Source organism: Sceloporus occidentalis, unplaced genomic scaffold (assembly GCF_023333645.1).
Source record: "Sceloporus occidentalis isolate IW3139 unplaced genomic scaffold, rSceOcc1.0.p SCAF_104, whole genome shotgun sequence".
NCBI lineage: Eukaryota > Metazoa > Chordata > Lepidosauria > Squamata > Phrynosomatidae > Sceloporus > Sceloporus occidentalis.
The window spans coordinates 2,841,516-2,868,432 of NW_028317084.1; the positions used below are offsets into that span (position 1 = coordinate 2,841,516).

The 26,917-nt window shown below is 39.0% G+C and overlaps 1 protein-coding gene across 5 annotated transcripts in view; it reads left to right on the forward strand.

Annotated features, from left to right (window-relative positions):
• Positions 1-26,917, forward strand: part of ZNHIT6 (zinc finger HIT-type containing 6) — an 84,770-nt gene that overhangs the window by 9,046 nt on the left and 48,807 nt on the right. For 4 of the 5 annotated variants that reach the window (XM_089497588.1, XM_089497590.1, XM_089497587.1 and 1 more), the window contains 4 exons: positions 3,744-3,847; positions 15,299-15,367; positions 16,675-16,755; positions 16,923-17,003. In XM_089497588.1, the coding sequence (XP_089353714.1) occupies positions 3,744-3,847; positions 15,299-15,367; positions 16,675-16,755; positions 16,923-17,003 (335 nt within the window). The remainder of the gene's footprint in view (positions 1-3,743; positions 3,848-15,298; positions 15,368-16,674; positions 16,756-16,922; positions 17,004-26,917) is intronic. The other variant, XM_089497589.1, reaches the window with a different exon arrangement.

The window sequence follows — 26,917 nt, forward strand, 5'->3', positions numbered from 1 at the left end:
CAACACTTCTGGTTGTAATGTTTGGAAACTCTCACAGTTAAATGTTGTTTTCTCTGTGTTTATCTCTAGAGATGACACATTTTGTGATTAATGTCTTGTCAGTTCCATTATCAAGATCATCTCTGTCTTGTACTTTCAAGCATAGCACATTTTTATAGCAGTTTTAAATTATTTATCCTTCAGATCAGATTAGAAAGAAGTTAAGAGAAGCAAATGCAACAGTGGCCTGCATTAGAGGGAATAAAAATAAGATAACAGCATTCTTTATGGAAGAAGTGGCAGTCTATTTAGTGCTTATTGTTTGTATCTTAACTTTTATTACTTGGATCAGGGAGCTGCAACTTGGATCTCAAGGACTGCAGGAACGGTTTTGATGAAGACTTGCATTAGTCATTTAGAAGGAATGTTTCCATCTCATCAACATTCAGCTTGAAAGTACCCTATGTGACAGACATAACTGTGTTCTCAATTGTTAGAGAATCAGAACATAAACTTCAGTGCGTTCCCAAGAGCTTATTCTGTGCTTTTAAAAAACGTTCACACATCTCCACTAATTGTGCTAACAGTTATATCAATACTGGAATCTTTATAGAATGTATGATTAAGGGTAGAGTTTGACAGTAATTATGCCCTAACTAAATGAGCATAAAGGTTGTATATGGCAAGTAATATAGGAAATATTACCCACTTTATATTACACTGTTTGTAAGGTAATCGATTTGTCCTTCTTTTTACTTCTAAGTTAGAGATGGGCAACTTGTGCCCCTCCAATTGTTAATGAACAACAGTTCATATTACTATCAGCTACTGTGATTGTACAAAATAGGGGCTGAAGTCCAACAGTATTTGCAGGGTCACAAGTTGCCATTGGCGGAAGCAGCAAGTATGTCTCCATATAGCTTGAATGTTGAGAATCGCCAGGAAAGTAATGGGAGCGCTTTGGTTTTGCTCAGATTTTACTATTTGGGTGGTGGCTTGGTGTCTGATGTTTCAGAGAGAAAGTCCACAGTTATATTGAACAGAGACAGACAAAGAAGTGGTGAAATTTGGGTAGCAGGTAGGGGCCATTTCTTATTTGGAGGCACAAGGGCAGGTAGGAAAAGATAAGTCTTTCACTTGTTCTTTAATATTATCAATCAGATGCCTGCTTTTGAATCTAAGAATTATTTTTACTGCACAGTGTGCATTTTAATAGCACATAAATCTAATATGATTTGAAGGGTGAATGAAGACAAAGGAGTAATTCAGTTCATCCAGTGTTATAACTTAAGAAATATGTAGGATCTTAAACTACACTTCTGTTTATGTCTTACTGAGATATAAACCCAATTGAAATCAGTTTGTTCCCAAGAAAAAGTGTTAACTTGAGATTTACTGCTGCCTAGTCTATATCTGAGGTGTGTTAAATTATCTGGAGAAAGAAACAATTGAACAAACCACTTTTTATTGCATACCGTTATCAGTCCTTGAATATTAAATCCAAGATCTACCTGGAAACTGGTTTTTAGAGAAATAATACACATCTCTCATTCTGTTCATTAGTCTGCCTTGGCTTCAGTCAGCTGTTATACTAAAGCATGGCTAAGGTTAAAAGAGCATGCTGCAGGGAGCCTCAGACTTATACATCCTGCAGGAATGTCATAAAAAAGTTGGAAGGTTATGTTTCTGAGTTAGATTAACAAGTTTAGCTTGACATGCAAATCCTAAACCTGATAATCTTCCTTATAGTTTATTAAAACAAAATCATAGGCGGGGTACAGACGGGCAGGGGAAGACGTCTTGGAGGTGTATTCTGCTGAATACGGAGTCTCCAGACCGCCCGCCCCGGGGGCGTGGCTCAGGTGTATGGGGCTTCCACATGGGGGGCAGTGAAGACGCCTCACCTGGGGCCGTTTCTGACTCGCAGTTTCCATACCGCCGCCTCGCAGGACGCTGCAAAGAGAGAGGCAGCTTCTGCACGGGTGGCCAAAAACGGGGCTTTTTTTTCTTTTGCCGGCTGGCGGATGCACAGCTGCGCAGCTGCGGCGCTCAGCACCGGCGGCAGAAAGCCTATGTGCACATTTAAAGCGTCCAGGTCCCTTTAAACTTTTTCCCTCGCTCTGCCCAAGAACAATGGTGGTTTCCTGCCAGCTGGTGATCAGCTGGTGTTGGCATCCTTGTCTGCTTGCACGTTGGTAGTGTCACCAGCATCATGGATGCCTCCTCTCCATTGGTCCCCACGCTCTTGCTGAATCTGCAATGCACAGCCACAGCTGTCGCCGCTGCCACCGCTGTCCCCCTGCCATCCCCCATCACCTCTCTTGTACATATGTAAATATTTAAAGTTTTGGGGGTTTTTTTATTGTTAGGTGAAAATGGCACAGGAATGTGTGTAGGGGTTCACTTTAAATTCCAAACTTTCCCCAATTCTAGCAGTGCATGCGTACATGTTGCTCTAGGGTTAGGGTTACGAGCATTAAAATAGAGTGCAGCTGTGCTGCAGCTTCCACATCTGCATGGCATCTAACGCTCTAATTAGAGCCTCGGTGCAAACTGCGCATGTTCCAGGACCCCGACTCATTATGCGACGCAGCTGACTCGGAGCTTTTAAATGGGCAACTTAAATTAGCGGCGTAACAATTCTGGCGTACCGGTGCAGCAGCTTACAGACGGAGATGCGCAGCTGCGCAGTATATAGAAAAGAAGCGGGGAAAAGCAGCACCTTTTTAATGCCGCTTCTTCCCGCTTGGGGTGTGCGGGCAGCGTGTTCATGGCGGCATTCAGGTAAGGGCCGTCTGAAGGCTATACCTTCATGACGTCATGAACACACCCCTTTTTGCCCGTCTGTAACCCACCCTAGAATCATAGAGTTGGAAGAGACCTCAAGGGCCGTCCAGTCCAACCTCCTGCCATGCAGGAAATCTAAATCAAAGCATCCCTGACAGATGGCCATCCAGCCTCTGCTTAAAGGCCTCTAAGGAAGAAGACTCCACTACATTCCGAGGGAGTGTGTTCCCCTGTCGAACAGTCCTTATTGTCAGGAAGTTCCTCCTAATGTTGAGGTGGAATCTTTTTTCCTGTAGCTGTCATCGTTGCTCCTGGTCCTAGTCTCTGGAGCAGCAGAAAACAAGCTTGCTCCCTCTTAAATATGACATCCCTTCAAGTATTTAAACAGGGCTGTCATATCACCCCTTAACCTTCTCTTCTCCAGGCTAAACATCCCCAGCTCCCTAAGTCGTTCCTCATACGACATGGTTTCCAGACCCTTCACCATTTTAGTTGCCCTCCTTTCGACACGCTCCAGTTTCTCAACATCCTTTTCAACTTGTGGTGCCCAGAACTGGACACAGTATTCCAGGTGGGGCCTGACCAGAGCAGAATACAGTGGCACTATTACTTCCCTTGATCTAGACACTATACTTTTATTGATGCAGCCTAACATTGCATTGGCCTTGTTAGCTGCCTCATTGCACTGTTGACTCATGTTGAATTTGTGGTCTACTTGGACTTCCAGATCCCTTTCACATGTAGTCTCATTCAGCCAGGTGTCACCCATCCTATATCTGTGGTTCAGGCTTGGTTGGTTACAGTTAATAAGCCAAAGTTAAGTGACCAGTAACAACATGACTGTGATTTAATCTAAGATGGAATGAACATTTCCAAATGTCTTGTAACCTCACTGTAGGGGATAAGGTGATGTTGGAAATCTAAATAATGCAATTGCTTAAGATTCTCAGACTGTCAGTAATTGTTTTTTCCATCAGGTACAATTCTTGAAGAATCGAGCTCGAAGATATAATATCCACCTACAAACTTTGCCAATTGGATTCACAAAGAGGCGAGAGAATTCTACATTCTTTAACAATAAGTATGTTTATAGGCAATATTACTATGGGACTGATTCTGCAAAGTGTGTGTCTTCTAAATTGGGTCTCCAAAATTTGCAGTCTGGCAAACTAGCTTATCAACCAAATACAGTGATAACCATAAGTTCCATTAGCTTGTTTTTGCAGTGTACCTAGAAATACTAGAATAAGTAAATGGTAAGCACATGGCAGCCATGACACATATTTTGTAGATCCCAAGCTATTCATTCTTATAAATGTCACTGTCATGCATAGGGTTACCAGGCTTTCAAAACGCACGCCAAGCAGCGAGTGTCAAGTGGGTGATGGACAAGGTCTGTTTGACTCTGTCCTCTTGGCTTGTGCTAGGGCAGGCATGAGAGCATCCATCACTTTCAAACCTGAATGTTTGACTAATTGTAATGAGGGCATTGTAGCACTTGGACCATAAATATTGGTATGAGAAGCTTTTGGTGATGTGGTGAAAGGAAGACTACTGTATAAATAAGTCTAGAAATGTTAGTCAGAAGATCACCCCCAAAAATCTGGGTCAACTTATTCATGGGTCGGTGTAAGTACTGTACCTTAACTCTTATCAAAATAAGAACCATCTCCTTTTCTGAGTAGAATAGTGAAAGGCAAGAGCTTTGCCCACCATAAAAGAAGCACCTACCCACTTCTACTACACTGTGGTGCTGCTTCTGGCCTTTTTAAACATCTGGGACGTAAAATAGCAGCATGCTTTGGCATAATTTTCCTTTCCTTCATCCCTTACAATCTTTGTTACATGCCCCTAAGTTTTACCTTTGATTTATACATGAGTTATATCAAAATCCATAATTCTGACACCTGGTCTTCACTTATACATGAAGCTGACTTATAGTTGAATATATATGGAAATTTTACACATTTATGTTGTTTTCAGATAGCAGTAAAAAGGGAATGTGACATTTCAACTGAAAACCAGTAGATGTCTCTCTTGCAAAGTATTAGTAAGCAAGAATTTCCTGGGCTAAAGTGTTTGTCATGAATAATTAGCAAGCCAGTCTATGGAACCTCTGCTTTTGTGTTGAAACATATACTTTCTGAACTACTGGGAGCAAGCTGTGAACATAAATATCAGAAGAATATGCAAAAATGTTACCTGTCTTTAACAGCTAGAATATAAAAGTGCTGATATTCATTTTAATAAAGCATTTATTTATTCTTATATTAAGTTCTACAAATCATTTATTTATTAATTCTCTTCTAGATATACAGTGAGCAGTCCCTCATTCCTAGCAACCTGGCTAAAATATCTCTTGAGACTTAGATCCATTTAGATAGCTTGCAGCAGTTTTATTGAGTGAATATAAATGCTTTTGTTACTTTGAATACAGTAATTTATAATGAATAAATACAGTAATGAATGCAGTAATCTATATTGATGTACATGTAAGTGCCAATGTGGTTTAATACCGTAGTTTGAGTGTTGGACTACAACTCTGAAAAACAGCGTTTGAATTCCGACCCAACCATGGAAATCCACTGGGTAACCTTGGGCAAGTCACATTCTTTCAGTCTTAGATGACAGCAAAAGGAAAAACCCCTCTGAACAAAACTTGTCAAGAAAACTCCATGTTAAGTTCACCATAAGTCAAAAACGATGTGAAGGCACACATCAACAACAACACACAAGTGGTTAGGAAATCCAAACAGCTGGGTTTTTAATTATTCCAATTTAATGCTGTTTTTGTCCTGAAATAAAAATATATTCATTGTGAATAATACTATTAGGTGCAAGCAGTAAGGGAGGCACTAACAAATATGTTAAAGAAGTATCATTTCTAAAATCCATTGTCAATCTACTGGTGTTGTCTCACTACATTTATGGTTGAATGCATGTTTCCGAAAGCTGATTAAAGCCCAGGACCCAGCCTTTCTTAAATTCATGTTAATTTAGATACCAGGCTAGAATACGTTTAAGACAGAGTCTTGGAATCATGTCCTGTCTCCAGAAATCTTAAAATATTTGTCTGCTATCTGATGTACACCAATGTAGCTTTTCCATCCATTGCAAAAAAATAAGCTAGAAGGATCATTGATGTTCTTAATTACTGTTTAGTAACAAGTTTGACTGAAGAATTTTAAGAATTTTGGTCACTTTGAAAGCATCCTTTCTTTTCCTGAAGCTTAATTTCCCTTAATATGAGCATTACAGCACAGATGCAGAGATCCTGCTGTTCTGAGGCCTCCTAGTAGAAGGCCGTATGTGTACAATCGAAATGTGCCTCATGTAGATCTTGGGGGCACTGTCTTATTTTACAACTGCAAATAATTTGCTGGATACTTAGTGACACTTAGCTAACCTCCAATAAAATTGGACACGCATACACACCCCATACTTTATTATCTTGATAGAACTTTATCTTTGTCATATTGATACTTGAGTGACTGGTGTGTCATAAAAACCTCTGCATTTGTTTCCTTTAATGAGATTGTGAGGGTTTCACAGGAGACTATAATCATTTAATTGGGCTGAATCCATTGTTTAGGAGAAATAGAAACATTGTAGGGACTTAATTTACTGCAAAGTGAATTAGGCCATACTGTAAATCAGGTTATTGTAGTTCAAGGATAAATGCTGTTTAACCATGCCCTTACCTTGCCCCCCCCCCCCTTCTATTAACAAGCTGGCTTGTGTAGAAATATGGGCGATTTCTTCAGTAGGTTGTATATTTAAAACAAAGACAGTGGTTTTTGAGCATGCAATTTTCGTTTGAAAATTTGCCTCGTACCCTGCCCTACCACTTTTTTTTTAAATGTACAGTTCTGAACATTAACGTATAATTAGGTTTTGAGTAGTAGTTAAAACAACCCATTCCTGTGGCTTCACTATTGCTTTTTAACTTTACCTGAGCAGTATTTTTTGCAAAAAAGACCCCTCCTCCTAACTTATGATTAAACTTATTAAATAACGAATGGGTAGTTTGTGGTGACCCAAGTGTGAATCATGCCCATATTAACACAAACAAGTAATCAGTAAGTAAAAAGTAGAATAACCACATTTATAATTATTTTGGCTTAATTTTTCCCTGCTTGAGACTCAAGTGAATGCAACAGTTGGCATTCATTACTTGTGATTAATGCTTCCAAACCTTTCATCTGTTTTTCTTTTTCATAATTTCCTTTCTTATTTATGCGGTCATTGTTATGTGTGATCAAGTTGCCTTTGTCATATGGCAGAATGAGAGACCTCCAAAAGACTTTGTAACTAACACTTTCTCTCAGATCTTGCAGGTTCACAGTCATGGCTTTCTTTATTCAGTCAATCCATCTGTAATATTGTCCACCTCTTTTCATACTGCCTATGACTATGTCAAGCATTGTCATCTTTTCCAGTGAATCTTGTAAGCTCATGATGTGTCCAAATACAATACCTTCAGTTAGTGTTCTCATACCGATTTATTTTTCTTTTTGGTGGTCTATGGTATCCACGAAACTCTCCTTCTGCATCACATTTCAGATGGGTTTATTTCCCCCCTCTTATTAGCTTTCTTCACTGACTAGCTTTCACATCCATTCATAGAAATCAGAAATATTGTTGGCATGGATGATCCTTCCTCACTTTCTGTTGCTGTGTACCTTCAAGTCATTTACGACTTATGGCGACACTATCATGGGGTTTTCTTGGCAAGATTCATCAGAGGAGGTTTGCCATTGGCTTCCCCTGAGGCTGAGAGCATGTGACTTGCTTAAGGTTACCCAGTAGCTGAGTGGGGAATCAAAACCTGGTCTCCAGAGTCATAGTCCAACCACTACACCTCATTGGCTCTCATTTTGGTATTCAGCAATGTCTCTACATTTAAGAATCTTACCTAGTTCCTTCGTAGCTGCATTTCATAGTTATTTTTCTTAGTTATTTTTTTCAAAATGTTCAACTGTAACCCTGCTGTTGCATCGTCTTCCTTAACTTTTATCAATAGTCATTCCAATCTTTTTGCTGTTTTTTGCTAGTAATATGGTGCCATCTGCATATGGAAAGTTACTGATCCACTAGATTTCATGCCTCTTTTCTCTGTGTTTAATTTAATTTTCCATCTGATATGTTTTGCATATGAATTAAACAGGTCGGGTGATAAAATGTAGCCTGACCACCCCTCTTGCCAGTGGAAAATCATTCTGTTTCTCCATTCTCTTATCCTGACAGTGCCTCTTATCCAGAGTGTAGGTCCACAGTTGTTCTGGTTCATGGTCAATTAGATCTTTTTGGAGCAGATCTGATCGTTACATGGTCTTTAAATTCTCCAGGGATATTATTTAGACTGTAACTTGTCACTATGATTGGTTTAGGTCCAAAACATACTGCAGAAATAATCCAGTTTGAGGCTGCTTTAACTCCCCTGGCTCAGTGCTAGGAAATTCTGGGAACTAGTTTTGTTAGACATTTAACCACCTCTGTGAGAGAGCTCTGGTGCCACAATAGACTACAATACCCAGGATTCCCTAGCACTGAGCCGGGCCAGTTAAAGCGGTCTCAAACTGGATTATTTATGCAGTGTGTTTTGGACCAGAATGTTCTTTTTAAGCTTAGGGTTGCATCTACATTACAGAATTAATATAGTTTGATACTGCTTTAACTACAATGGTTCAATGCTATGGGAGTGTGGGATTTGTAGTTTTGTGAAATATTTAGCCATCTCTGCCAGATATTTCTGTTGTTACAGCAAACTACAGCTCCCATCGTTGCATAGGATGGAGCCATGACAAGGCAGTGTCACACTGCATTAATTTTGTAGTGTGGTGGCAGCCCAAATTTTTTATCTTAATAGTTCATGGTTTGTGCCATAGTCTACGGCAGGGGTAGGCAACCTTTTTGAGCCGGGGGCCGGGTTGCTGTCCCTCAGACAACTGGGGGGCTGAAGCCAAAAAATAAATAATTAAATAATTTTAAATCGATTTAAATAAATAAATAAACCGGGACAAATGTAGGACAACATTTTCAAATGGTGGACACTTTTTTTAAAAAAAGTGGAGGACACGTAAAAAAAATTGCTGATTTTTAAAAAAATGTTAATATAAATGCATGTTTCTGAGGCGTCTATAGACAATTGCCTCCCTTGCCCCTGCGCACCAGAGGCCAAAGGCCCCGGCGGCAATCGGTGGCAGGACCGGGCTGGGGCCGGACCCAAGGCCTTGCCGGCCCGCATCCGGCCCACGGGCCGCAGGTTGCCTACCCCTGGTCTACGGCATGTCTTGTTTTCACAAAAAATTGAATTTTTCCCTGGTGGCGCAGTGGTTAAATGCCTGTACTGCAGCCATTCACTCACAAACCACAAGGTTGTGAATTCAATACCAGCCAAGGGTTCTGGGCTGACTCAGCCTGGCATCTTTCCATAGGTTGCTAAAATGAGCACACAGCTTGTTGGGGGCAATTAGCTTATACTTTGTAAACTGCTTAGTACATCAGTAAGTGGTATAGAAATGTACTTGCTATTGCTATCTTTTGCTTCCCAATTTATAATATATTGGTAGGGCTGAGTCCTGCCTGTCTGAAATACCATATCTCCCTGTGTTAACGCATTCAAGTCCTTGGTAGAATGTTTCCACTTGGTCTCACTACCATTACAGGACTGTCCAGCAAGGACATGGCCTGTCTGGGCCATGGAAATCCTGCTCCCTCAATGGACAATTAGGCTGGCACCCTCTTTGCTTCCATTTTGCCAGGAGGTAAAGACCTTTTTATTTAAACAGACTTTTGATGATTAATTGGTTGTGCAGAGGGTTGTGGGTTTTTTTTTTATAATGTGAACAAACTGGTGGCTTCACTACTTCCTGCTTTATTTCTTAATCATAGGCCAAATTCTCCCAAGTGTTTGGTACTACTTTGTTCCCTATTTTTGAATTTCAGTTTCTTATTATGATCAACATGTTTTGTTTTAATAAGTTTCTTCCTGGAAGCTCTTGTAGAGACTTCCTGTTTCTTCCTTTTCTGCCTCTGTGATGGAAGCTTAAACCTGAACTGCGGTCATATTGATAGATTTTTCACTGAGTTCTTTGTCATATTGTGGAGTTGAAGGCTTTCATGGCTGGCATCCATAGTTTTTTGTGGGGTTTCCGGGCTATGTGGCCATGTTCTACAAGAGTTTCTTCCTGACATTTCCAGACAATCTCCTTTCCAGGTAAGCATTCTCTGAAGATGCCAGCCACAGATGCCGGTGAAACATCAGGAAGAAACTCTTGTAGAACATGGCCACATATCCCGAAAACCCCACAAAAAAACTATAAATCTTTGTCATATTAAATCAGTCAGAATTTACATTATATCTTCTGATTGTTTTGCTACATGCCATGCCATTAAAGTACTCAATTTCTTGTTTTTGGAGACACTCGTTTCCCCACTAAGTACTATGCAGTTTTCGCTTTGAAAATGTCACATTCCTACTTTAGTTCACTTGCACTGGGTATTGCAAAGTTTGTATATTCTATTTCTTATCTAATCATTTCTCACTTCCTTCGATTCATGATTCTTACATTCCATGTTCCTATTCCTTGTATTGTCCTGCTTCAGACTTTCCTTTCAGTCCTTCTTTTTGCTTTTATCTTTTACAATGCAAAGAATTACAGGTAGACCTTTTCCATGATGACTTTGTGGATTCCAACTGTGATCTAGTTCTGATTTAATTTCCTGGGTAGAATTGCTTAGTTTTTGTTTGCATTAATCAGTTCTGAAGTAAGCACATGAAATAAATTGGCTGCCTAGAAGAGATCAATTTTAGCTGCCAATGATTTCTGTTAAAAGGCTGCTTGTTGCCCATTTATTTAATTCACCGTTAGGCAGCCTACAGCCTTCCACATTTTGTTGAACTGTAGTATCTTTCCTCTCTCAATATTGACTTTGCTGGATGTAGCTCACAGTAGTTTCCATTGCATTGCAGGTTGAATGGCACCTGCTCTTGATTTAATTTTGGATTAATAAATCTACTTTGAAACATCTCTTATCATATTTTCCTTGCAAATTAATTGTAGTGTCTGTTATTGGTTGGGAAGGCTTCAGTGAGTGTATTTTTAAAAGTGGAAATGCTAATGTAAAAGTGTTAGTGTTAGTAGAAGAAATGTTTATTGATTAGCCCTTAGGCCATTTCAAATTAACACAAAATAACACTAAAACAAGTAAAACAAACTATAAAATCCTATAGAAATTTTATAGCAATTAGAAAAGCACTAAAATGTAATAACACAGAATCTGAAATGTATATAGAATAATGTATGGATGTCATATAAATGTAAAACAATATAAGTACATTATTATTATTATTATTATTATTATTATTATTATTAACCTTTATTTATAAAGCCCTGTAAATTTACACAGCGCTGTACATACAAGCTTTTTAATTGGACGGTTCCCTGCCCTCAGGCTTACAATCTAAAAAGACACGACACAGAAGGAGAAGGGAGTGGTGGTGGGGAAGGGGCCTGTCTAGTAAGATAATACATATAAAATACATAGCAATACAGGAAATGATTGAATAAAACAGACAACAAAAGAACATCAAATAGCAAGTGAGAATTATGCAATGCCTGGGAACACTTCTCTGAACAGGATGGTCTTCAGCTCTGATTTGAAGCTGGTTAAGGAAGTGATGGCTCTTGTTCGCGGGGGAAGAAGGTTCCAGGAGTGAAGAGCAGCAAGTGAAAAGGGGTGAATCCGAGATGGGGCAGAGGAAATCCTGGGCTGGGACAGCAGACCTTGACTACCAGAACGGAGGCCCTAGTGGGAAGGTATGGGGAAATAAGGTCAGATAAGTAAGGAGGGGACAGCCCATGGAGGGCTTTAAATGTTGACAGCAGGAGCTTATACTGAATGCGGAAAGGGAGTGGGAGCCAGTGAAGGGATGCCAACACAGGAGAGATGTGGTCAGAGCGGTGGGTGGATGTGATAATGCGTGCAGCTGAATGCTGGACAGAAATTAAAGGACCGAGGTGAGAGAGAGGAAGCCCAGCCAGGAGAACGTTACAGTAATTGAGTTGTGAGATCACTAGGGCATGGACCAGGATCTTGGCAGTAGAGGCAGAGAGATATGGTCGGATTTTGGCAATATTGTATAAAAAGAATCTACAAGCCTTGGCTTTGGTCTGGATCTGAGGGATACATGACAGAGAAGAATCAAAGATAAAACCAAGACTGCGGGCTTGCTGGACTGGTTGAATAGAAATGTTGTCCACAGAGACAGAAAAGGAGTGTTGAAGGGTGGGCTTAGGAGGAAAGACAAGAAGCTCCGTCTTGGACATGTTGAGCTTCAAACGCCGATGGTGCATCCACTGCGAGACAGCTGCGAGACATGATGAAACTTGCTGTTCAAACCTTGGAGAAAGTTCGGGGGTGGAAAGATACAGCTGGGTGTCATCGGCATACAGATGGTAGGAAAAACCAAAAGAGCTAATGAGTTTACCTAAGGACAGTGTGTAGAGAGAAAACAGAAGGGGACCCAGAACAGAGCCCTGGGGAACTCCAACAGATAAGGGAACAGGAGAAGAAGTCTGGTCCCCTGCAACCACTGCAAAAGATCTGCCAGACAAATAAGATCGAAACCAGTCGAGAACAGAGTCTGAGAACCCAAGGTCACAAAGTATATCCACTAGAAGACAGTGATCAACGGTGTCAAAGGCTGCAGACAGATCAAGAAGGATGAGAACAGAGTAAAGGCCATTAGCCTTGGCCTGTAAAAGGTCATTGGAGATCTTAGTGAGAGCTGTCTCTGTGGAATGCCTTGGGCAGAAACCAGACTGAAAGGGATCGAGGATGGAGTTGGCTTCAAGAAACTCAAGACAGCGAGAATAAACAACCCGTTCCAAAACCTTAGAAAGAAAGGAGAGAAGAGAAATCGGACGATAGCTAGACAAAGAGGAGGGGTCGAGAGAAGGTTTTTTCAGAATTGGGGAAATGAGAGCATGTTTGAAGTCCGACGGGAAGGAGCCTTTAGAGAGAGAGAGAGATTGAAGATATGAAGATATTAGAAGTACAGTTCCTAAAAATGAGACATAGTTATAAAACTGATCATAAAAATCTATACCACAGGTTCAAGATACAAAAATGGGTAAAAAAAATGAATGTATTACAGCATTAAGATGATAATACTTAAAGTAATAAAATTGAACATCAGAATTCTTCATCACCTCTGCTATTTACCCCAATTGACCTCACATATCTAACTCTCGACTGTATAGCTTTGCATAAAAACCGAGCTGTGATAATAGATATTTTTGAATCTTGGCCACTCATGAAGTAAGAGATTCTGACATGGGTATCCCAAAACATTGTTCTTTTGATATAGGGACCAAGATACTGATCTTTTTCCAGTTGGTACAGATTACACTTGAATAAAATATGAGCTAAATCCTCAATTTCTCAGTCTCCACAGATAGATTTGCTCATTATAAGGAATACCATTGAATCTTCCATATCTTACCACGGTGTCAAGCTGGTCAAATCTAGCTCTAGTAAATGCCTCCCTCAGGTATTTTGGCATTTGTATTTTTAGATAATTTGCTCTTTCAAAAGAGCATTTAAATCGGCTCAGCCATTTTAAATTACCTACATTGCTAGTGTTAGTAAATATAAAAGAAGCAGAAATAATCTGCAGACCTTCTTTGTAGTTTGCTTTCCATACATAATTTTTGCAAAAGGAAATGCATATTATCATTTCCACTTAATTTTTTCCAAGTACCTCCATAAGACTTGATAAGTTGCTTTCTTGTATAATGAGCTACAGTTATAAATCTAGATCGGAATGGGTTTTATATGGCTCTCCAGATATTGTTAGACTGCAACTTCCATGAGCTCTAGGCAGCATAGGTGAAGAATGCTAGCAGTTGTAGTACAACCACATCTGGAGAGTCACATGATTCCCATGCCTGCTTTTGATAGACATTTCAAAGAGGCCATCTGTATGAATGTTAGCTGCAAATTATCCTGATCTTTTTTCACTGTACTTTGTCTTTACCTGTGCATACTTGTTTGGCAGCAGAGGAAGGTGTCTTAAGGCCCTTGTCAGAGTATCATAGGATTTTGGTTTCACCTATCTAACATGTGGAGAAAAATAGTTTAAGCTCATAACATAGCTGTTCCTTTATGTAGCAGGTTCATCTCTTTATTCTCAGTACTTTTTCTTTCCTTTTTACTCTCAGTTTAGTCTCTTATCCTGTTCTGAAGTTTCTTATCTTTATTGCTGTCTCACTATTCCTTTCCAATATTAGCCTCTTTTCTTTTTTGGCTGTTCACACTAGATTTCACTCTCTCATCTTTGGCGGGATACAAACCGCCGCTTTCCGGGGCTTCCCCGCCGCCGCTGTTTGCTCCGCGCGGGAGCTGCAGCAGCCAAACCGCGCGGCTCCCGCGTGGAGCAAAAAAGAAGCTCAATTTCGGAGCTTTTTCTTGCGGCGCACTGATGACGTCGCGAAGCGCCGCTGGCGCATTCGCGACATCATAGGCGCCGCGACACGTCTGGACGCTATGCGTCCAGTACGTAAAGATGGCGGCGCCCATGTGGAAGGGGCGCCGCCATCTTGTACGTATAGGATACGTACTAGGGTTAGAGGGGTGCGGAAGCACCGCCCCTTCCTAACCCTAGTAAGTATCCTATACGTACTATATGGCGGTTTGTATCCCGCCTTTGTTTCATTGTTTGCTCTCATGAACTCAAGAATCATTTTCCTGCCACCTCTCTCTATGTTCTCTTGTGACTCCTGTTATTGGTATCTACCCCAATCCTAGTCCTAAATGCCCTAGTCCTAGTATTTCCACTTTCCCCACAATCTTGTTAGTTTTTTTCTGAAAATTATTTTTACAACATATTCACATTGCTTGCAAAACAAGCCAGTGTTCCTTCATATAAACCAATAATGCATTTTGATCTTTAATGTAAATATTTAAAGTGCTGTACTTGTTACTGTGCTTTTAAATCCAACAGTTATTTGATGTATATTTAATTGTACATAGCAACAGATTGGTGTGCTGGTTTTGCTACTGTTCATTATCTGTCTAGTAGTTAAAGTAACTTTGCTATGACAACACTGTATTGTTTTTATTCCTTAATATCAGTGTCCATTTTAAGTTGATAGTTGTGTTTGTATATAGACTTGTATATGAAAGGATGTATTATACATTCTTAACTGTTAAGAAAGCAGTCTGTCAAGTATAGATGTAGATGAAGTGTTCTGTATGGAACTATGCTGGAGTAATTAGTTTTGTTCAGTAGTGGATTAAGTCTTGGTTGTGTAAACAAATCTGATGTTGTTGGAAGTGATTTAAGAGGTTTGTTACCTTCATAAGAGATCAGATTAATCAGCTCTCTGTGATGACACTGATACTTTATCCAGCTTCCTGTCCATTTTGGACTGTCTACAATGGAGCCTTAACAAGTACTCAGCTGCAGTTGTAATCAGTAGTTTATATGACAAAGGATTAAAAGTCTCTGTTGATTTCATTTCAGAGAACAAAAGTTCTACTGGCACTTGAAACTCATTTTTCCTCACAGTCATGCTAAATTCACAGAAAAAAGGTACCTCAGTCTTTTCTTGCAGCATTTCTTTAATATGAAAATTAAGCATGTGTCTTTGTATTATGTTGTACATTGTTGTTTGGATTTTGTTCATAATTGCCATTCTTTAGGTAAACAATAAACTGAATTCATAACTTGAATTTTTAATTTCTCTCTCTCTCTCTCTCTCTATCTATCTATCTATCTCTGTAGTTTAAATTTCTTCCTGGAGATGGTGGTCTTTGGGGATGTAACCGAACCATTTTAAAGCTGATTACCCCTCAAGCTTCTTTTGTTTGTTTATACAGTCAAAGAAGTTTTACATCATTACATGATATTTGATGTCCCTATTTCAGTACACAAATATATTTTGAATTATAGCCTAGTTTGTATTTTACTTAATAAATACTACAACTCAATGAATCTTTTCTGCAACACCATTTTATTTAGGAAAATGAGAAGATAGAGATTAGGTCTTGTTTATCCAGAAATCTGAAATCTGGCATACAAAATCTAAAACATTTTTCATGGGTGGCTGGGATAGTAACACTGTTGCTTTTTGATGGTTCAGTATATAGAAACTGAGTTTCATGCACAACGTTATTAAAAATATGTATAAAATTACCTTCCAGCTATGTGTATAAGGCATCTACAAAACATAAATTAATTTCATGTTTAGACTTGGATCACATCTCCAGGATATTTCATTATGTATATGCAGATACATAGGCACAACTTCTTTGCCTCTGTTTTCTCCCAAAAGGAAAACATTGCTCAGCCTGGGGAAAATGGAGCAGATGATACAGTAGGGGAAGCGCAGCACAGAATAGATAAAAAAGAGTACAGGAATACTTGGATACTCTAGATGAATTCAAGTCTCCGGGGCCAGATGATTATCACCCAATGTTATTGAAAGAACTGGCAGAAGGAATCTCAGAACCAGTAGCAACCAGTTTCTCTATGATTTTAAATATTCCAAAATTAAAAAAAAATAATAATCCCAAATCCCAAGCATTTCAGAGAAGGGAGACTCAACCCATTTCTCTTCCATAAAGATGTAGAGGTCTTTTTTAAGATTTAAAGCACTTCCTTTACTGTATATAGCAAGACGACATTTAGAACAGAAACATCTTAGATAGTGGCCTTCAGTATTCTTGGATCAGAGTGAAAAGACATTGGGTTTCTTTCAGCTGTTTGTGGACTCTGCTGTAGTCTGTTCCACAGCTTATAAATCTGTATATTCTGGCTTGTTCACTAGGTGCAGGTTTGCTTAATTTTGTAAATATTGTACCTTTGTTACTGATACATTTTTGTCTTCATGGTCAAAGGGTACCAGATGATAAACCTTTATGTGACATCCTTAAGGCCTATGTTGATCCTCAAGCATCTGATCCTGTCATTTGTCAAAGGTATGTATTAAAACATATTACACTGGATAATCTGTGATGCAGCTTACTTTAAAGTTGTACATTTTTCAAACCAATACATTCATTGGTAGTTCCTCTGTTTAATAGAAATGTTTATCCATAACTGCTTAAGAGGTAGGGTTTATCAAATATTTTGCCTTTTTTTTTAGATTAAAAATCTATACAACATCCTCTCAATCGGACATAAAAATTCTAATGAAAGTAGAAAACAGACCACACAATTCGTCCAGGTAAGAGAGAGAATTTTGTTTTTATAAAGGGAAATTGTGTATCTCTGTATTTATTATGGGTACTACAATGTCTACAAAATGTGCAAGAGAACATGTTTTGCATGTAGAACTGTATTTAGTTCCCACTATATTCAGTTAAAGCTGAGATAGAGCTATCTGTGAAACTGTAAAGAGATGCTGCCATTCAGTCTGTGGACACTACCAAGTTAGATGAACTTTTGACTTTTAAGACAGCTTCTTGTACTAAGAAACAAATAGAAGAGTGCATTTTCAATTTAAAAACCTTTGCTTCTTATCTCAGCCTTATATATCATTTCTGTTCCAAATCGTGCTTTGTTTCAGTAGTTTTTGCTGATGCAGACATCATAGACCAGCCTCTTTGGACTAAGAGAAATTAAAATCGTTCCCTGGGACATAATACTGTTTTAGGTTTTATTGGCATTGACGTAATTAAGAGTAAGATTAGCAAGAGTTCTCACTTAATCGGGACTTGAGCCTGTTTGGAACCTTGGTTTCAGATCCTAGTTAGTCAGGAACTTGGTTAGGCATGAATTGCAGCTGACTACAGTTGAGACTGAAGAGGGAATGCATAATCTCTGGTTTGTTATGTCATTGGTACTCAATGTCATTGTACTAACAAACATAAAAGTTTATTTCTGATGCAATATAATTAAGGCAGCATTCTTTCATTGTAAGAAACAATAGGTGCTGTTGTGCTCATGTGCTGCATATGTGCTTTCCGTTTTGGCTGCTGTGAGAACAGTATGCTAGATTAGATAAGCCTCTGCTCTGATCCAGCAGGGTCCATATGGTTTTATGGAAGAATTGTCGCTTGCAGGGGAAATAATAATTTCAGTGCATTTGTATACTACACTAGTTTATACTAGTTTACTATAAATCCCTCCCCTTGAACAGGTGTCCACATATTTTCCACTGACTCCCTAGCTGTGTGGTGCCTGCTAGCTCTCTCTGTGCAAAATGAAACAAGGGCATGCATTTCATGAGTAGATTTCTCGACTTAAATCATTCATTGGTAATCCTATAACCCCACTGGGATTTACTTCTGGTTAAACATGTGTAGTATTGGACTGAGGTTTCATTGTATCTGAATTACCCGTCATCTAAAATTCCAGTAAGATATGCAGATGATCCAAATGCAGATGATAAAAAGATATTACACAAATCAGATGTTGCTGTTTAGGTTGATAGATCTTTAGAGTAGGTTGTCATTTAAAATTACAGTTACATTTCATTGAAGAAGTACTATGGGATTCAAAGACTATTTAGGTGGATATGTTAAACATAAAATGTACACCTTCCCTCTTAATAGGAGCAGGTTGTCAGTTTTCAAATTCTGGATAACTTGATTTAAAAATTGCCATCTGACAATGTTGTAAATAATTTTATTTCTCCTTTCTCTGTTTTGGGGAGCAAAATACTTCTGAGCAAGGAATTTGGCCGATGGAGTCCTGGATATATTTTCTAAAAGTTTAATACTTTCCTTTCAGAAATAGCAATTTGTCTTCTTCAAAACAAATTAGTAACTTTGTCTAATGTTTTATGTTTGAGATGCCTTCAGAATGACTTAATGCAGTAGGATTATTGCTTTTTCCAATAAGGGAAGGAAAGAACCAGCTGCCAAATTGTACAATCTGTGGTGGAAGTACACCTTCTCATTTTCCCAGGAGACTGGTCAGAGAAGTCTTTTTGACTAAAGAAATTGATATTAATCAAGAAATGGAGTGTAGGGGATAATTAATGCTCATAGTTCGTCTGGTGAGAAATCACAAATGCTTTTTTGTTTCATGACTGCTACTATTCAATTTAACACTTGGAAAGATCATGGCTACAGTAGCAGAGATAATGTCATTCAATATGAATTTTGATTTTAGTGTTTCTTTTTAGTATCCAAACTGTAACATTTTACCATGTGGTATGGAAAATTTGTTCAAATGTGAAAGATTTTTTTACAAGCTTTCTGATCCCTCTACATTCTGATCCCTTAAGCAGTGTTTAAGTGAACTTTGGGTAAAACTGGCAAAGCTTACAATATGTCATTGTTTTGTGATCTTAACAAAGCTTTGCATGCCTAAAAAGTGGAAATGGGTTTAAGAGGCCCTTGCTGTAGACAATGTTTTGTCAATTTCCTGTGGGTATTTATTTACTTTCTCCTGAGAGGCTGACTGCCTTGGTCTCATTTCCTCAGCAGCAGAACTCATTTCTTGCTTATTTCAATATGTATTAAGGTACTAAGGATTAGTTGTGCCATTGGGTCAAAAAATTGGTCAACGGCCTTCAGTGACTTAGTCAGCAGAACAATAGTGACATTGTTCCATTTCTTGTTGCGCTTTAAAAATGATGAGTAGTTGCACGGGAATGTGGTTTGGGATGCACATGATCTTTCAAAGCCACTATAGATATACCTTAGTTATGATGCAGTTGTGTTCCTGGGCTTTAGTTCTTAACAAATACTTGCCACCAGGGGTAGAAATATCATAGAAAGAATAGGAATAGGTTCCTACACCACAAAAAAGAAGAGGCCATTGAACATGTTTCAGCAAACTTTTTATTCAGAATGAACATTATGCACATGTAAAATGAAACAGCCAGATCAGGTAAGTGTTGAATGAGTTACAGTTTTTTAAAGAAAAATTAAACCTTCTGTGGACCACTTGAAAGTTTCTTCCAAAATACATTCCTGGATTTTTTTTTCTTTTAACAGCTTCCACTTTAATTATGATATCCATTTTGGTGGTGAAACAGAGATCTATGTTTTTTCAATGCCAGAGTAGCTGGTGAGACAGACTAATCTGCTTTTCCCATTTCTCTCTGTTTTGCTCTTCCTACATGTTCAGTAAGTGAGTTTGGAGGTAGTTGTCTAGTTTGACTCATTCTTTACCAAATCAAGCTTTATTGCACTGTTTACTGTAGGCATGTTGCTTTAAGCCAATACTGAAGGTTTGTCTTTCTCTAGCCCTTGTTCATCATTCTCCTAATGTCAATTCTGTAACCCTGCCCAAAAAACCCCTTCAATCAATCAATCAATCAATCAATCTAGATTGAAGACAAGAAAAGTGGGGTCTGGGCTCCATAAAAATACTTTATAAAAGGAATTTCCTTGTCAGAGGGTTTGTTAACTAAAGTATGCTTGTTCAGATGTACATCTGACATTCACCTTTAGATTCTGACCTTTTATATGATTTCTGTGTGGAAGCCTTGTTCTCCACATGAATCTTCTTAGTTGGATCAGAATGATTATGCTTGTTTTAATCTGCTTCCTCAATATTTTCTTTCCACACTTTTGTACCAGGTACAGCTTTGCTGTTTTCTGTAATTTTATAACAGGTGGGCAAAATGGAGCTCTCCAGATGTTGGACTCTAGCTTATTTCAGGCTAGTCATTGGTAAAGGAAAGCTGGGAGGAGTATCCAACAACAGCTAAAAGAACATTGTGTTCCTGCCCCTGCCTTCTAATATAAGGAAAGCAATGCACCAGTGCTGTATTAATTATTTTAGCCACAGGTCGTATGGGAATGGCTTATAAACCACATACCTCTTTGCTTTGTCATCAGACAATGTGCTCCTTCCCAATAATGAGGGGGGATATAATGCAAGCTTTGCATGGAAGAGGTCACAGATTCAATCCCCTGCCTCTCCAGGTAGAGCTGAGAAAAATCCTGTCTGAAACTCAGGAAAATCTCTGCCAAAGCTAGAGTCTGACTCAATAGAAGGCATCTTCCTATTGTTTCTAACAAGTATCAAATAAACATTAACAACAAATATATATGTTGAATCTTTAGCAGTCCTAGCTTTATGTCATTGGTACATAAATTTGTGGATTGAACTTTCAAAAACTTTCCTTGACAATGACCAATAGTTTCTTTATGCAAAGGGATCTTGTAACTGAGGCTGAGAAAAAGGCTGAGAAAAAGAAAACAGTTGGTAGCATAAACTTTCATAGACTTAAGTTTACTACCTCAAATGCCCTAGGATAACAAAGTATGATACAGTGGACCAGAATTATTTGCCAACTTATTAGCTGTAGTAGTAATATCCACATAATTATGTATACCAAACAGTTTCAGCTTTCTTTACTGTAAAGAGTTATTAAATGCAACATGACCTGAAGAAAATTTTGGGAATTGGAAATTCTTAATACTTGACAGTTTTCAAGCTTTAAGGGGTGAAATAGACCGGCAGAAGGGGCAGCTCAAAGCCCTTTCCAAAGCCGGATTGGCACCGCAACAACTGCATGCTGCCCCAGTCTGTTTTGAAGCTGCCTGAAAAAGGAGCAGCAAATAGCAGCTCCTTTTTTAGGCAGCAAAAGCCGGCTTTTCCACTTGCACTGTGGCTGGAAGTCAGCTTCATGATGCTCTGGCAGCATGTAAATGCCACACCACTTGGAGTGTCATGAGGCCACCCCCGTGTAAACAGCCAAGCAGCTTCCAGGTGGCTTGGGAGTGTGCGCCATTTAAAAGGAGCTGTCTGTGTTCTCTACAAGTCATTTACTAATGCGACATTTCAGAATTTTTGACCTTTTCATTATCTCCCCCCCCCCCCCAATATAATCTTCTCTTTTGTTCATAATCCATACTTCCAGAAGGACTCAAGACTGAGCCTATAGGGTCATATTTGACTAGTTAGTTCTTATCTCTAGTTCACTGCATCAGAATTCACAAAAGAAAAATGTTGTACAAAGTAAATATTGAGCTGAGGAGTTTGCCCATTTTAGCCAACAGTTTGTACTATGTCAGAAGTGCATAAATTCAAGAGTGTCTTCTGTACCAGTCTGTGAAACTTTGGTGTCATTCTGTGAAGATGCCAGCCACAGATGCTGGCAAAACGACAGGAAGAAACTCTTCTAGAACATGACCACATAGCCCCAAAAACCCACAAAAAAATTGGTGTCAGAGTTTAGATGTTCATATACCCTTCAGACTTTCTAGAAACTCTCTTCAAAATTAAGCTGTCAAGAAATGCTTCAAAGTGTATGGAGTATATAAAGTTTGAACTATTATGTTAAGGTGAAGAGAAGATGAAAGTGCTGGTTGGAAAAATACTGTTTGAATTGTTTCTCGTACTGGTTTGAGATGGGAACCTTGCATGCTGCTGTGAAAAAGAACCCCAAAACTATTTCCATTTTCCTTTGCCAAAAGGGAATCCCTTTGTTAATGTCTTGTTGACAGAAATGAACTGGAACTGTTCTTTTGACCTTGTCAGGAGAGGTTTGACCTTCCTTCCTTGGCAATGAAGTTGGAACATGTTTGTTTTTCAAGGGGTAGTGGCATTTTGGCAAATGGACATCAAATAACCTTTGTTAAGAATATAAAAGCCTACACAGGGAATGGGAATATAAAAATACGGAGGTTACGTTTTTGTGTTTTATATCCAAGTCTATATTAATAGAGGGAATAACCTTAGCCTTTTCTTATTCATGGAAGGATACTTGCCAAGTAAAATGAACACATGGCAGTAACAGCCCTTTTTAGTAGAATTTCATTCTCTCTATAGTACTTTAAAGAGCCTGTGTATCTCTTCCAAATGCCTTTGGACCAGAACCACAAATGACTACACAGAGTTATGCAATCCCTATTGCATCATTTTTTATTCCCAGTATGTTTTGTCATAAGTATAATTTGGCAAGAAGAACAGACTACTTAGATTTTCTTGTGTTTGCAGATTCTTATTTGGGAGCTCAGATAGAACACATTGGTGGGTGGAGTTGAGCTTTTATGACATTTGCAGATCTGTTTCTTGGCCCATATCTGACGTTCTCTTACATAGAATTTGCCAGCTGCAGAAACTAACCAGGGCAATTATGCTGGCCACTTTTTAGGCAGAATTCCATGTAACTGTACTATCTGAGTCCTGGGCCATACCTGAAGCTAATTCTCCTAAAAAGAAGCACTCTGCTTCTAAAGAACCTTTTAGCATAGCAAACTATTCAGTCTTCAGAGTGACTGAGAAATCAATATAGTGTGCTAAGTCTTTCATTCTGTTTTCTGCATAAACCTACTGGATGATTTTGCAATAAACATCCTGGTTGATTTGGCTTGTTGTTTGAATAAATAGTGAATTTATCTCACATTATAGGTCATAAGTACTGGGAATATACAACATAATCTGATGTTGGCCCTGTTGAATCAAACTGTGTAGAATTCAAGTCCATCTGATGAGGAACTGAGCATTCTTTCCAATTTCAGAGGCTCCATTCTATCCAAAGGCCTGTCAGTATGGCAGAAGTCTTGATAGATTGATTTTCAGCTCTTCCCTACCACCACCAGGGGTTATGTATGCTTAGAGTTGTGTCCAAATTTCCATTCACCTTGGGAGATCCAGAAAATCTATATTCTCCTCCTCCCCTTTCCCTGACATTTCCTCTTTTATGATACTGACTGTTTATAGAAATCCCTGTAATGGTTGGTTAAGGCCTGGAAGTGGGGATAGCAGATCAGATTTCCTGCTCTCAGATTGGAGCATGAAATACAGCCTTGAAGGGGATTCTTGATTTGATCTGTGGTCCTGTGGATATGTTCTTGGGTCCATAATATTTGTGTTGTTAAGTGATTAGGATCACTGCTTACAATAGGAAGCTGGATTTAATAAATATTTCTTTTTATTATTTATCTATAGAGCTTATTGGAAAGGCTGTGCTGTGGCAGTTATGAAATCCTCCTTCTCTGCCACCATCCAGTGGAGCTGTCTTGAGTGGCCACAGGCTTATTAAACTCTGCCCTGCAAAACCAGCCTGTAGACTACCCAGTAATCCTCTTTGAAGAATCTGAACGACACTTTGCAGATAAAATCACTTAAATCTACTCTTACTTGGATCCTGTAGCGATACAGATCCTGTGCTTTGGCTCCTGTTTGCCCTGTGTTATTGGATATGTTTCAGTTTGTGCAGCCTGAGACTGTTGACAGGATCCGTGGAGATAAGGGAACTACAACAAGTGTACTGGAGCCAACCCACCATTAGCTATACTTACTTTCCAGCTCTAGAAACTGCTGGATGAGACTAGTTATCTAGACCCCATTTCAGTCTGGCTTCAGGCCTAGCTATGGGGCAGGGACAGCTTTGGTCCCCTTGGTAGATGACCTATTTCAGAAACTAGAAAGGGAAAGTATGTTGGTTCTGCTGAACCTCTCAGGAGTTTTTCATACCATCAACCATGGTATTCTTCTGGGTTTCCTGTTTGGGCTTGAGTGCTTTGTTCTACCTTGTTTTCAGTCATTCTTGGAAGCATGAACTCAAAATATCCAGGACTCTGGATATCGGCTTGTGAAGCTCCTCAGGGCTTGATTCTGCCACCCATGCTATTTAATATCTACATGAAACTGTTGGGAGACGTTATCCAGAGTTTTGAGGTGCAATGTCACTATTATGCTAATGACACCCTGTCTCTCCTCCTCATCTAACTCCAAGAAAACCAGACGAAGCTGAACAAACTGAAATTTAATCTGGACAAGGCAGGTGCTCCTGGTCAGTCATAAGACTGATCAGGGAATAGGAATTTAGTATGTTCTGGACAGGATTACACTCGCCCTGAAATCTCAGGCTCTCAGCTTGCATGTGCTCCTGGACTCAGATTTGAGCCTAAACACCCAGGTTTCAGCAGTGGTCAGGAGTGTCTTTCCACAGTTGAAACTAGTGCATTAACTCTCCATTCCTTGAGATGTCAGGTCTGACCACTGTAACACATGCCTTGTTTACATTCTGCTTAGATTACCGTAATGCACACCACATGGGGCTGCCTTTGGAAACGGGAAATTTCCAGCAGGCCCAAAATGGCTGATGGCCAGGGCTGGTTACAGAGAACATATAACTCCCTTGTTGAAACAGTTTGCACTGGCTACTGGTTTGTTTCTGTACAGAATTCAAAGTGCTACAGTAGTTATGTCCTTTAAAGCCCTACATGGATTGGTTACAGACTATCTGTTAGAACATATCTCCCAATACAAGCCTGCCATGAGTTTGAAGATCTTTTGGGGAGGGTTTTCGCTTGGTCTGACCATCATCACAAGTATTTGAGTGAGGATATGGGAGAAAGCATTTTCAGTGGTTGCTCCCAGGCTATTAAACTCCCTTCCACTTTTTAAAGGCAGGGCTTTGATTTTTAGATCATTGCTAAAGGTTAAAGTCATGTGCTGTGCTTTCAACTTTTGATTAAATTTTAAATGTATTTAAACAATTTTAACCAAGTCTTTTTAAAACAGAATTGTTTATATAATTTTTAATAGGGGAATTAATTAATTAATTAAAACAGTTTTGTTTATTTCTTGAATATATACTCTGCATATTCAACATCACATTCTGAGGATAGCTTACCGTATCCCTCCATCTCCCTAATATCCATGATGCTTGTGCAAGTGTCTTTAGTTTTGGTAACCTGTCTTTAGAACATGTAGCAATATTACAAGTTGGTATCTTTTGAACACATATGACATATCACTCCAGCATTATAGTCATTGTTATATCTGTTGGTTTCTTGGCACACACTATTATACTAACTAAGCCCTTTGCCTCATGGGGGCTCTGTTGGCCAGTTCATTACATCTTTTTTTTGGCTCCCACACTATATCCCAATATTCATTCATATGGTTATCTACTAACCTTGGCTTTAGTCAATATCCTTGTCTTGTCCCCCAAGACCATCACTCATTAACCTATCACCACATCAAAACTCCACAAAGTTTTGCATTCCTATAGACATTCTTACCCACAGACTGCTATATAGGTCTGTCCTTGGGCTTTCCTCTCCACCAAATGCATCTGAGGAAGTAGGTTCAAATCTACAAAAACCCATGCTTCCAATTTCTATCTTTCAGTTAGCCTCAAAGGTGCTGTAAGATCCCTTTGCATACTGATATCTCTCTTGTGAATCTTAAAGGGCCATTAGTAAGCTAAAATTCATTATACAGAAATAAGAAATGCACTGAACTTTTAAACAATGATTCCCTATTGAAGGAGAGCGACTCTTTATATGGTGATTTCGCTCATTCAGCACGTATCTCATTCACATTCATAATTAAGTTACAGATTTTTATTCTTTACATGTGTATATTAGATAAGATCCCTCACAGCTGCCAGTTAGTCATGTCTAAGTTACGATCCTAAACTCAATGTTCATACAATATTCAGTACATTCATGTTCCATTTGTTCAGTACCCAGAATACCCAGTTCCTCTACTGTATTCTTTCCAACCCTGAATTACCCAGTGTATTTTTCGTTAGCATGGAAGTTTGACCTTTCTAGATGTTCTATTACCAGATTTTAAAAAAAATATTCTCTCTTTTGCTCTCCTGGCATAGTGTGATGGGTTCCACTAATCCTGCCACTGCTACCAATTGTAGATACCCTAATGATTCCTCTGTGAGACTGCATTCCTTTACTCCCCCCCCCCTCCCAGGACATCACCATTGTTGATTTAATTTGATTTGGCTACCAGAGACACTGTGTCTAAGCTCAAGTTTTCCAACAACCCTTACATAGTGTTTTCAGAGTCATAAATATATAATACATAAAATATTTTTAAACAGATGTTGAACATAAAATCAAATATTATTTTTAATATGTCTAAATCCTGACTGACCTTAACTAATTCACATCTCTGTCATGTTCCTAACACCAGCTCTCATATCCCTCTCACACACACTCTTTCCTCATATCCTAAGTAACCAACTAACCTCTAACTAACATATGGCCTTAATACCTGGAACATACCTGATCTCATCTAACTAAATGACCGGAGCCTAACTAATCTCTTTCTCTGACTCTAACTTTCCTAATATCTATAACTCATATTCCTAACTGCCTTTCTAAGGGGCTATCCAGACCAGCCTAAAAGGCCAGCCTCAGGTCAGAGTCGGGGCACAGCATCTTGATGCCGCACGCCCAATTCCGCCCCCAGGATGCA